The sequence below is a fragment of the Acomys russatus genome, chromosome 1 (genome assembly GCF_903995435.1).
Source record: "Acomys russatus chromosome 1, mAcoRus1.1, whole genome shotgun sequence".
NCBI lineage: Eukaryota > Metazoa > Chordata > Mammalia > Rodentia > Muridae > Acomys > Acomys russatus.
Window position 1 is genome coordinate 120,802,055 of NC_067137.1, and position 12,432 is coordinate 120,814,486.

The following is a 12,432-nucleotide window of genomic DNA, read 5'->3' on the forward strand; positions in this document are numbered from 1 at the left end:
AGTGCTCAAAGCCATCGGCCTTCGGTAAAAATTATACAAGCTTTATTGTGTGTTCTGGGCATGAAGAGGAGTGGATGGACCAGCCTGTCCAGCTCTAGGGTCTCCTTGGAGACTCAGGTGGGGAACCACCTGGCTAAAGAACCAAGAGATAGCGAAGATAACACCAAGGGTCTTGGGAATGTCCGGGTTGTCTGCAAAGGCCTGGGCATCATCCACCTTCAGATGGACCACCTCGATGAGTTCTCCCTCCTCCGCCAGGCCTCCACCAACCCCGCGTCGCTGAGCATCTGTCACCTCCGCATAGAACATGGTCTGCCTGGAGCCAGTCAGTCCTACGCCAGACCTGTCGGGAGGGACAGGGATCGCTGAGACAACCTGCTCCCGTACCTCTCTCTCCGCCTTTTTGAGTTGCTCCACCCTGGTGGGTACATCCGCGTAATCTGGCCCTACAGTTGGAAAGCCTCATGCAGGCTGGGCAGTCCTTCTGTTGCTAGGCTGTCACACAGCAGAGGTGGGGTCTCACACCAATGAGGAAAGAGATATAAAGGGCACTGGGGAGCCGGACGTGGTGGCGCACGCCTTTAATCCCAGCACTCGGGAGGCAGAGGCAGGCGGATCGCTGTGAGTTGGAGGCCAGCCTGGTCTACAAAGTGAGTCCAGGATGGCCAAGGCTACACAGAGAAACCCTGCCTCGGAAAAACCGAAATAAATAAATAAATAAATAAATAAATAAATAAATAAATAAAGGGCAGTGGGATGATTTTTAAGAGGACTCTGATAATCAGGCAGGAGAGAGGGTTCAGGCACCAAAGGCAGCACACCATCTGACTTCCCAGATGAATATAATAACTGGTATTCTGGGGGGAGACAAAAATGTCAGAGAGAATTTACATATATCAAGGACCCGGGACCAGGACCCAGCTCAGCTACCTCACTCAACTCACCCTATGGGAGACACATAGATAGGCCTGGCCTGATCACGTGAGTTCACAAGACAGCTGCAGGCTCAAAATCTGAAGAAGTCTGATACTCTCTGCTGGCACAGAGGCCAGACAAACTGCTGTGTGTAAGGAAACATGTGGCAGGGACGTGCAGGCATCACAATCTGAAAGTGATTCTGGTTAACAGCTTGTCAGGAAATGGCCTCTACTCCATAGCCACAAGGAGTTAGATTCTGCTCCCTTTGCACCTGGATGGACCATGGATGTGGCTGGTAGCTCTGAATGCAGCTCAGTCTCGTGAGGAGAAGATAAAGGACACTGGACGTACACTGTGCACATACAGATGCCATGAGGTAATTAGCTAGTGGTATCTGAATCTGTTCCTTAGGCCCCTGCCCATGACTCCTGCTGTACCCAACCAGGGCCTCTGACTTCCATCCTGCTAAGGCTCAAGCCAGGCCTACCCACATCAGGGCCTTCTGACTGGCTGGGGAGTCATGGACTGCATGTGGTGGTGGAGATGCAGGCCTCCCACAGAAAGGCCAGAACTCCAGCACAGTTCCAGACATGTGGTGGAGGCAGGGCATCTCCCAGCAGGACACTTCATGGAGACAAGAGCGGAGCTGCAAAATACTCAAGGCCTCCCAACCCCCAAGAGAAGGAGCCTCCCCCCTCCCAGACTGACTATGCCCAGCTACCTCTTTGTCCCCACAGGTGCTACCTGATGGCCCATTTTCCTGGTAGTCATGGCTGTGGCTGGGATTAAAATAAGCCAGTGTGTGCAGCCTCCAGCCTCAGTTTCCCTAGTTTCTGAGAGAAACAGCTCCAGCCCGTGGTCTGGTCAGACGAGAGGCTGCCTCCAGCCTGAGCGGCTTCTCACTCACATCACAAGGCAACAGTGAGGAAGCTCCTTGGCTTCCCTGGGCCTAGTCATTTATGACTATCAAGGGAGTAAACTGGCTAAGCTCTGGGGTCTTGGGCAAGGAACCAGTAGGCAGTGGTCTCTGGCCTGTTCAGTCCCAGTAAAGCTCAGAGGGACAGGTGCTCTGACCTTTACTTACCTGACCCTCAGTTCAGGCTTCCCCACAGCCACATCCTCCTCTTCAAAGCATCAACCGGAGGAGGACATTCACTGTCCAGAACGCTCACTGTCTTGCTGGTACTTTGTGCAGTCAGGACGCAGGCCAGAGGCCCTGCCTATGAGACCTCTCAAGACAAGGCTCCCCTGCCATCAAACATCTGCGAGGACATCGCCACCCCCGCCCCCAGGCTAACTTCCTTCCTGCCCTCCATGCCTGGCCAAACTCCTATGAAGGTCAGGCTCCTTAGATTTTTCCCCCTGCCCTAAACACTGCCATGTTGGAAGTAGAAGGATTCAGGCATCACTGGCTGTCTACATGGAGGGAATAGGGCACAGGCCAGCACTTCAGAGGCAAGACGGTCAACACACCGGATCTAACACGCTCCACCCACAGCTAGGTGTACAGGGTGAGGTCAGCTGGGAGGAGGCAGGAGGTCCCTGGCTGTGTGGAGTATGCCAGGAGACAGGTGGCAGGGACTCTGGTCCTTCTTGGCTGGGGGGTGGTCAGAAGCTGGCATGCAGCTTGTTGGGGATTGACAGGCACCATAAGACCTTCCTTCTGCCCTAAGACCTCAGCAAGGGTCCGGGATGCACACACCATCCTGAGGTAAGGGGTGGTTTCTCATCTAAGGACGGTAGCCCGGGTTGGCTGCCTGAGGGAATCATGGGTGGCTGGCACCTGGGCTTCGGTCAGGGGTTGTCCCTCCTCTTTCCCCTCCTCAGGACTTGTCCTTCCCTCATTCCTGAGCCACGGGTCAGAACAGAGCTGTGACTCACCCCACCCCCAGCGCCGGGGCGCTTAATCCCACAGGAAGTGGGGCATCTGTCGGCAGCAGCTGCCACCCAGAGCCCAACCCCACATGGCCAGGGCTGCAGGGTAGGGGCACAGGGTTAGCATGCTTCAGAAGCAGCCCAAGGGCCCCAAGTCCGGCCCTTCCTAAGAGGTGGTCCACCAACCTCTTCCAGTTGCATGTCTGCACACCTCCGGGGACAGGGGTTTCACCCACTCCCTGACAGCCCATCGCATCCTTTGGACCACACTTGGTAACATTCCAACCCACCAAGCCTCCTTACATGTACGTGGCAATTCTGCGGATATCAGTGGGCTCCAGGTGATAGCCACACTCTTCCCAAGCCTCCTTGCAGGCCACCTCTTCCAGTGAGCAATCAGGCTTGTCCACAATGCCGGCGCACAGTTCCACCATCACTCCCACTGAGCCAGGCAGTGCTGACTGAAGTTCTTTGGGCTGGTCTTGGTCCACATCTGCCAGAGACCCTGGGAAGTGGCGCTCCACCTCGCTGGCATATACAGCTGGTTTGGGGGGGGCGGTTGAGGGAGGAAGCACCGCCACATGGAGATTACCTCAAAGCCATCTACTCTGGGCCAGGCACCACTTGCTGGCCTCAGTTTCCCCTTCAGCCACCACTGCACCAGCATCCAAACCCTCAGGATGAAGAGCTTGAAAGCACGCTGCCGTTCCCCATTCCCACCTCCTGCCCACCCCGCTGGTCTCACCTGGCCGGAACTGCTTCACCAACACCAGGCTTCTCTGAGAAGTGTTGAACATAAGAACCGCTACACTACATGGGGGAACAGAGCTCAGTAAACACACACTCCCCTCTCCCCAGAGCCCCAGTCCCCAAATCTTTTCTCCCCTTGACAGGCCTTGCTCAGATGGCCACACCATCAGGCCATGTTCCAGCTTGCAGGATATGGGCAGGGGAAATGGGCAGCTGGGAAAGTGGAGGCCCCTGCTGGACAGTTTCCCAATTGTCACACCTCCACGCTGCTCTGGATCCTCAGAAGTAACATCAGCTCTAGGATGGCCAGCCTGCCACCAGGGGCCCCATGTCCCCATGCTGGACTTAGCCCCCAGGCCTCAGGGACATGAGAAGCAGAGACTGGGTTGAGGTGGGAGGTGTTTGAAGACGCCAAGAAGAGCAGACACTGGGGAGCTCCCCAGAGGCCAGGCCAGGCTCTCTCACCTGTCATGTGTCTTCATGAAGTCCCACGACTTTTGGACACCAGCCTGAAAGAGAGACAGGGTAGCAATCAGGAAGGGTGAGTAGCTGCCAGCAACAGATGGAGGTACATGGGCCAGACAGACCCGTTGTAGCAGCTCCCAGCAGCGTCAGGGATGGGGACTTGCAGGAGGTGGTGGAGGAGATTGCCCAGGAGGTCAGGATAGCTTGATGGTCTGGGAACGGTAAGGCAGGAAACCTGGGCAAAGGGCAGGAAAGGCATTTCGTGAGCACAAAGGACCACAGAGACCTATGCTGCCACCGCGTGTGGCAAGGGACCAGGAGGATATGAATAGGGCAGACATGACACCCTTAGGCAGAGTAGGGAGGATTCCAGGTGGGCAGAGCAGAAGCCGGTGTTCATTGCTGAAGCTCCCTTGGGCCACTGGACAGTTTACAGTGCAGTTGCAGGTGTGGTGACACCAGAGGGATGGGTGAATACCTGCCCCACCCTGTTTCAGGCTATCTCTTTCGCATCTTATGGTCCTGCTCCTGCACGGACGGCAGGCTGCTAAATTCATGCAGCGCTCAGGAAGTAGGTAAGGTGAGCCCTGCAGGACAGGGCAGCCAGAAAGGATGCCAACGGTGCTTTGTATACAAGGTTACAAAGGCCCCACCATTCCTGTCATCAGTGGGCTGGGATCAACAGAAGGACTCCTCTGTGAAGAGGATGGATCCAGGGCTTAGGCACCCCACCACCACCACCTGCTTAGTCCACCGCTGGGACATTCGTGAGCCCTGGCCAGCCCACCACAGATGCCCAGGCTCCATCCAAACTGCAATAATAGACAGAGGCCTGATCCCAGAGACAGTGTGTGGCAGGCCATGCATCAAAGAGGGAGGACACTGAGGAACAGCTGCACTGGCTTCCTCAGGTTAGCTTACAGGTGGAGACTGGTGCCTCACAGGTGGAGCTCCCAAATCAGAAAGGTTGACTTGAGCCTGCAGGCTGAGATATTCCTAGGAGGGTAGCAGCAACCTGGTTTCCAGGGGGAGAAGAGAGCCAGTGTCCTGGGCAGGTCAGGCTGCCCAGGAGGCCGTTGAAGCGCCACTCAAGAGGCGAGCCCAGGCCTGCCCGACATCCAGCCACCCAGGCAGGCTCCAAAGGCTGCCAGCCCAGGCTGCAGTGAGCCTGTCCTGCCTACCCCCACAGCTTCCCTTCAGGTAAGCATTACCTTATATGACTTCATGGGACCCTCTTGACTCAAGGTCAAACATTTTGTCAGGTAGGAAGGGCCTTCCCTGGTAGGAAGGGCCAGGGAAGCTAACATTAGCACTAGGAGACAGGCCCAGTAACAGTGGACACATGCTGGTTGGTCCTTGCTTTTGGTCTGTTTACCAGACCTCTTTGGTCAGGAGGAGCAGTCAGTTAAAGGCTGCAGATCTCTACTTATGGCAAACACAGCCCAGCCCACTATCCCTCAGCTCCTGAGGAAATGCTGCCTGGCCCCCCAGCCATGACTGCTGCCTGCTCAGCTGAGCTCTGGTTACCAACACCATCAGCGGAAATGTGCTGGTGGGCCGCCAGCCAAGGCTGCAAAGCCATCCCACAGCACTTCCCAGGAAGAGAGGGAGAGTGCTGCTGTCACAGGCCATAACAGAGCTAGCCTGGGTCACCCTGCTCCCACCCACTGCTCACCAGAGCCCCAGGGCCTGGGTATGGACAGCCACATGGCCATCCCATGTCACCAGCCAGTGAGAGGGAAAATGAATGTGACCCTCATGTCCTGACCCTTTGTCCCTCAAGTGAACCCAGCTGCTCCCCCCAAGCCTCTACCACCCTTGGCTGCACTCCAGGAGAGGAATTCTTATTCTGGGGTGGGTGGAGGGGAAAGGACCTCCACACAGCAAACTGTGCGGGTCAAGGGGATTTTCAGGCTTGGGGGGCCACAATACTTGTGAAAGGGATGGGTGGAATGGGAGGAGGGGTGAAGGGTGGCGGGGGTGGGGTGGGTGGGAGTGCTGGGCAAACCCCAAGCCGTGGGTGGTGTGATCTGGGCTGAAACTTGATCAGAGCTACATTGGTCAGGTTTGGAAAGCAATGTGTATCGGACAGCATGGAGAATGGAGACAGGCACGTGCCAGGAACAGCAGGGACGTACTGGACGGGGCCACGCGAGGTGAGGAGAGGGAAGACCACAGGGTGAGAGGAAAAAGCCGTGGCAGCAACTATGATCAACAAATGCTCTCCGTGAGCTACTATGTGCCCCACAGTGCCAAGTGAGATAGCAATCTATGGCCCTGTTGTCCTGGGGGACGCCTGGGAGCTGAGAAAGGCTGAGCTGAGGAGGCTTCTTCAAGGCAGTTAGCCTTTCTGTTAAGGCTTGAAGGAAGAGCTAGAAGGTGCGATAGAGGGTGTCTCCAAAGGTGGGCTTCTTTTCCAAGAGCTCTTCTACCTTGCTACCCAGGGTAACCAGTGGGTTCAACTGCATAAAAGGATCGACGAGCGGTCAGAAATGAAGGGTCAGTCAATCCACTTTGGAGGAAAGAGAGACTCTCTTCTTCGTACGTCCTTCCCAGCCATTCCGGGTGGACTTGTGTCTGAAAATCCGCGATCAGGACTGCAGGAGGGCGGAGCTCAAGCTCAGAGAACCGGCTTTAGGGAAGAGGCAGGAGCTCGGGGGCGGGGCCAAATCGGGCCGCAGGTGGGGGCTGGGGTGGTGGTGGAGGGAGTGAGCACTGAGAGGCGCGCTCGGGGCGGATCACCTGGCGGTAGTGCAGCGTGAAAGGCCGCAGGTAAGGCGAGCGGGCACAGAGGCCCACGGCCACCTGCTCGATGCGCTCCATGGTGGCGCGCGGAGCAGTCTTCCTCAGACCGGAGCTGGCGAGCGCGTCTACGCACTTCTGGGCATGCCCAGTTCACGCGTGGGGCGGGGCGGGGCGGGGCGGGCCGGAGGGCGGGCCACAGCACACAGGTAGCACTTGCAGAGTGGTTCGCTGCCCGGCTAAAGGTTACTCGAACTGGGTGGGATGGAGGAGGGTTTCGTGGTAGGAATCAGAGGGGACCACCGGGGTAGGTGAGTCGAGCGGGTGCCTGCTGTCCCTGGTTAGTAACAGCCCCACCCCCTCCCCGAGTCTGTCTTTTTATGCATTTGATTTTTTTCCAATTCAGATTCCACTCGGGCCTTTTTCTCAGTCTTTTTGAGCGTCTTACTGTGTAGCCTAACCTCACCAGAAACTCCAAGCCCATCACCCTACTTCAGCCTCTCAAATGCTAGGATTACAGTTCTGAGCCACCACACTGGACAGTTAAAAAGGTGTTTGTTTGCTGTCTGGTGTAGCCTGATGACCTGAGTTCAGTCTCTGGTCTGACTCTACAAAAGTTGTCCTCTGACCCCCACAGGCCACGTGACACCACCTTCACCCATCATACATATACCTTTCTATATATGGTCATGCTCACTCCTCTACTGCGTGCCTTATTTATTCTGCCTCCTTCCCCAAGAGCTGAGATTACAGATGTGCACCCTGGCTTTTGTGGGGGGGGGGGGTGCTGGGGCCTGGATTCAGGTTGCCAGTGCTTGCATAGGGGACACTTCACCCACCCCTCAGAACAGACTTTTCAAAGGAATAGGTCCCTTACGACCAGCGGTGGCCTCAGCCATCCCAAGCATGTCTCAGGCATGTACGCATCCTCTCAGGCAAGCTCTATCGAGAGTTCCAGCAGGCTCCTGTAAAGTTAAGAGTGAAAAACATAGAGTCAGAATATTGCCCAGGGGTTGTGGCCCAAACAGCTGGAAGTGAGGCCAGGGCAGCGAAAGCAGGTCCTAATGTTTGGCTGTGGGGTGGAGACTGGGGTTTTTGGCATCTTCTGAGTGCGAGGCATCTTGGGGACGGGGGGGGGGGGGGGGGGGGGGGGGCGGGCGGGCGGGCACATGGGTATCAACAGCAAGAGAATGGAGTTGGAGCCTTGCCAGGCACCAAACACAAAATTAATTCGAATGGATCAGAGGCTTGGGCATAAGAGGCAAAGTTTAAGACCCTTGGGGAGGGGGCAGAGGGGGACATCGGAGAAATCCATGATGTTCAACTTGTCAGTGACAACCAAAGGGGCATCAGACAGATTGCACTTAACAAAGATGCAAAAGCCTTGTAAGCTGAAACCTTTGGGCATGAGAACATGACTGGATGAGGGAACAGGCAGATGTGAGGGAAGGAAGCCATGGTACATGCTGCAGAGGATGACCGAGGAGGCGGCCGAAAGCACTGTGCTTCCATTCATATGAGGGCCCTGGAGCAGACAGGTTGGTGGATGCAGGGGATAGAACGGGTCCCTGGGGAGGGGCTTGGGGAGTTACATAGTGGGACAAGACTTTAGTTTGGGATGATGACAGTGCTCTGGAGATGAACATAATGATGCTGAGCTTAATGCCATGGCCACTTGAAAGTGGTTATAATGGTCAGGTGTGGTGGCCCACGCCTTTAGTCCCAGCACTCAGAAGGCAGAGGCAGGTGGATACGTGAGTTCAAGGCCAGCCTGGTCTACAGAGCAAGTTCCAGGTCAGCCACGGCTACATTGAAAAACCATGTCTTGAAATACCAAAAAAAAAAAAAAAAAAAAAAAAAGAAAAGAAAAAAGGACTGGAGAGATGGCTCAGTGGTTAAGAGCACTGCCTGTTCTTCCAGAGGTCTTGAGTTCAATTCCCAGCAACCACATGGTGGCTCACAACCATTGATGATGTGATCTGATGCCCTCTTCTGCAGATAAAGTACTCATATACAATAAATAAATAAATTAAAAAAAAAAAAAGAAAGTGAGAGGGTTCACAATAGAAACTATAATCCCACACAGGAGATGTGGAAGTTCAAAACTCACATTGGCTACATGAGACAGTTTTAAACTAAAAAAAAGTTATTATAATAGTAAACGTTGGGTATGCTTTAAGGAAAGAAAAAAAAAAAAAAAAAAAAAAAAAAAAGACAGTGACAAGATTAACCTTGAACTTTCAGCAGTCCTCCTGCCTCAAACTTCCAGATTAAAGTGCTAGGATAACAGATGTGCACCACATACGAACAGTCAGCAGTGAATGAGTATTATGCTGTGAGGGCAGGATTTGCCAGGTGTGTGTGTGTGTGTGTGTGTGTGTGTATTTTGTGTCAGAGGTGAAGCGGCCCTGGGAGACTTAAGAGAGAGGTGGCAGGACAGGGACGTGAGCAGCATGTAGCGAAAGGCGCCCAGATACCTTGGCTTGCATCCCTTTAGAGCCTCCACCACTCCTCTCAAGAGGTAAGATGAGGGAGGCTTCCCTATTATACCCCTGAGACACCATGGTGGCTCTCGTCCCTCCTAGTGTGTTCTAGAAGGCTCTGCCGGGGCAGGTACTCAGCCCTGAGTCAATCCTTAGGGCCACCTCTCCTGAGGGGTCTAGTCTTGTAACCTGTGCCGTTGCCCCCGGGGGTCCGTTTCAGGCCCCTCCAGTACACAAGACGTGGTCCTACTTCCTGCACTAGGACTGGGCTCCCTTCAGCTGGCCACCTGCTTCTGTGAGATGATCTCCCCACATGTCACTGTAGACTCTGGGTCTCCAGGAGACAGCTGTGTTGTGGACTCTTGGAACCAGGAGCCCCAGATCTCCCTGCGTGCTATTCGGCTGTGGACAGTTCTCACCTGCCTTCAATAACGCTGTTTGTTCTGTCTGACCAAAGAGGTCTGGTGACACCAGAGGGCTGCAGTGTGCTCACGTACAGGCCTCTGTATGTCAGGCCGAGCCTGCGAGTCTGTATATGGTGGTGAAAATGAACCCGAGCTCTGGTTGTGCTACTGAAATCTTTGACCTGCAACTGAGGCAGGTTCAGGCTCTCCCGGGACAGCTTAGGAGAGCTCCCAGGTGCGCAAGGGTGGTGTGGATCTGGGCTTCGGATGCAGCTCAGAGGGTAGAACTCAGAAAGGTGAAAAATGGGGTTGTCCCTTACTCTCTGGGGGTTGAGGGAGAGGTGCTGGGGCTAGGGACCTGCCCACCTGGCTGCCTTCTGTGCTACTCCCACCTGGTTACTTCTACGCTGCACTGCACCGCGTAGGGGGCGGCAGCTTCCCCCTCCTCCTGTGAGGCCTTGAGTCTTCTGCGGTCTGTCAGTAAAGGTGAGCACCTGAGGGCCAGGTGACACTCTGCCCTTCTCTACCCATGTGCCCATTTCCATACCACAGCCATTACAGGATCACCCCTTGTCACAGGGCCTGTGCAGACTCAGAGCCAAAGTGAACAGAAGGCTGGGGTCTGCAAGGCTTTCCCGGGGGAGGCAGCTGCTGGACACACTGCATAGTGTAGGGGACAGTGCTCAGCCCTTGCTTCTCCCTCTTTCATTCCTGAGCTCCATTCCTGTGACCTTCCTGATCTAGCTCCCCCTCCCCCCCAGGGCACCCCTCCATGTAGACGTGCTCCTGTCACCTCAGACTAGTGGCTGGACCAGGGCCCCACATTCTTAACCTCCAGGCGCCCCTGGGTCTCAAAGGGAAGCAGTTCAGTCCAGAGTCCTAGCCTGCTGGTTTCTGAAGGAGCCCACCCGGAAAGCACTGGCCACGAACAATGCCTGCGTGTGACTGGCTTTCCCCCTGTGAGAGAAAATAGTTCCATAGAATGGCAGTTTCCTGCATTTGTGCCTGGGCCTGAAGGGGGTGACTCATGCTGAGACCTCCAAGAAAGAGCCGGCCCCAGAGCCCCTCCCCACCCCAGGTCCCAGGCAAAGCAAGGGTCCATCTTTCCCCGTGGCCAGGCCTTGCCCAGCATCGCGCATCTCCCAGGCGAGCGGATGATGGGAGGGGTCTTCTTGGGTGAACCCGGTGGGGTATGTAGCTAAACTACTTAGGGATAAAAGGCTTAGGGAGAGAGGCCATTGGCGTGAGAAGGGTGCACTGATGGCCAATTAGGACCCCACAAAGGGTTGAGCCACTCTGAGCGGCACTGTACCCCTGAGAGGGTTTTCTGGAGCAGTGGGAACAGCTTCGGGGGAGCTGACAGGTACTCCAACTCGGGGTGATGCAGGGGAGTCATTTCAGACCAGGACTGTGGGGACGAAGCATGTAAGGATGCCTGGCTCCTCTGGCCTTTTGTTGTCACACAGGGAGCTCGTGTCACCTCCTGCATACTGCATGCTCTGGGAGACTGCTAGTTCCGGTTCTGTCCTCAGCCCACCAGGCTGCCTTCCCAAGTCTGTTTCTAATGTAGGGTAGTCCATGGGAAGGGAAGGGACACACCTCTAGCCTTTTGTCCCTGCCTGGCCAGTCCCATGTGACCACCTATCTCCCAGGTCCCCTGAAACCTCACCTCAGCCCTCCCTCTCTGCCAGTTCTTGCCCCTCTCCTAGGGGCACCACGGTACTCAGAAATGATGGCTCCAGTGGCCAACAGTGCTCTCATCTCATGCCACCTCCACTCTTATTTCCCAGGTCCCCGTCTCTCAGACCTTGTGACCTCCAGCTGTTCCCACTTAAAGCCCCTGTCAGACATCGGTCGTGTAGGGCTTTTGTCCCTGGAGGGTCCAGGCTTCTGAGAGCACCTGCTGCTTGTGAAGGAGCACTAGGCTCTGTTCTATCGGATGGTGTTTGTGCGTGCCTTCTTCAGTCAGCACAAACTTCACATCATGGCTAGAGACTCAGACATGGCCAAGACATGCCCAACGGGCAAGGATCTGGCTGGGCAGGGCAAGCAGCTGGTTACGCTCATCAGCTCACCTGGAGCATTCTCGCCCCACCGTGCCCTGAGGTGAGTATGTAGGGAGGTCTGCCTTCATCCCAGGGAGCCTGCCATCCCCAGACACTTTCTGTCCATTTTGTGATATCCTGGTGCCTGAAAGAATCCAGGACAGGCATAGGTATTCTGGCTTCCTGGACAGCAGGGCAGTTCTGCCCACTTGCTTAAGCCCTTTGTTGCTAACTCCTCGTATGAAATCCCTATTTGAAGTATGGGTGTGAGTGGCTGGAGAGATGGCTGAGAGGTTAAGAGTGCTGGCTGCTCTTCCAAAGGTCCTGAGTTCAATTCCCGGCAACCACATGGTGGCTCACAACCATCTATGATGAGATCTGGTGCCCTCTTATGGCCTGCAGGTGTACATGCAGACAGAATACTGTATACATAATAAATAATCTTAACACACACACTTACTTATCAGTGTGAGACTGGGTACTGAGGTCTGGAGAAGGGAGGACAAGAACTGTCTTGATCTATACTAGGTGGTCATGGGCAGCCCGGTGGGCCAGAGGGCAGATTCCTCTCTCCCACCTGACTCATAGGCCAGGTGTCGGCCCTCAAAAGATGCGCCGTCTGGCAGGCAGGTCCACAGCCAACCCAGGGGTCCCACAATGCCCAGGAGAAGGAGCGACAAGAGGACTCACAGTCCACGCCACAGTCCCCTTTTTCTTTTTTTTTTCAGAGACAGGATTTCTCTGTGTAGC

The 12,432-nt window shown here is 55.2% G+C and overlaps 1 protein-coding gene across 1 annotated transcript; it reads right to left on the reverse strand.

Annotated features, from left to right (window-relative positions):
• Nudt14 (nudix hydrolase 14) lies at positions 1-6,890 on the reverse strand. Its single transcript, XM_051152377.1, has 5 exons — positions 6,751-6,890; positions 4,009-4,052; positions 3,539-3,603; positions 3,097-3,334; positions 1-343 (listed from the first exon to the last, which is right to left on the reverse strand). The coding sequence occupies exons 1-5, from the start codon at positions 6,829-6,831 to the stop codon at positions 43-45; spliced, it is 729 nt and encodes a 242-aa protein (XP_051008334.1). The 5' UTR covers positions 6,832-6,890; the 3' UTR covers positions 1-42.
• Positions 6,891-12,432: the final 5,542 nt, after the last annotated feature.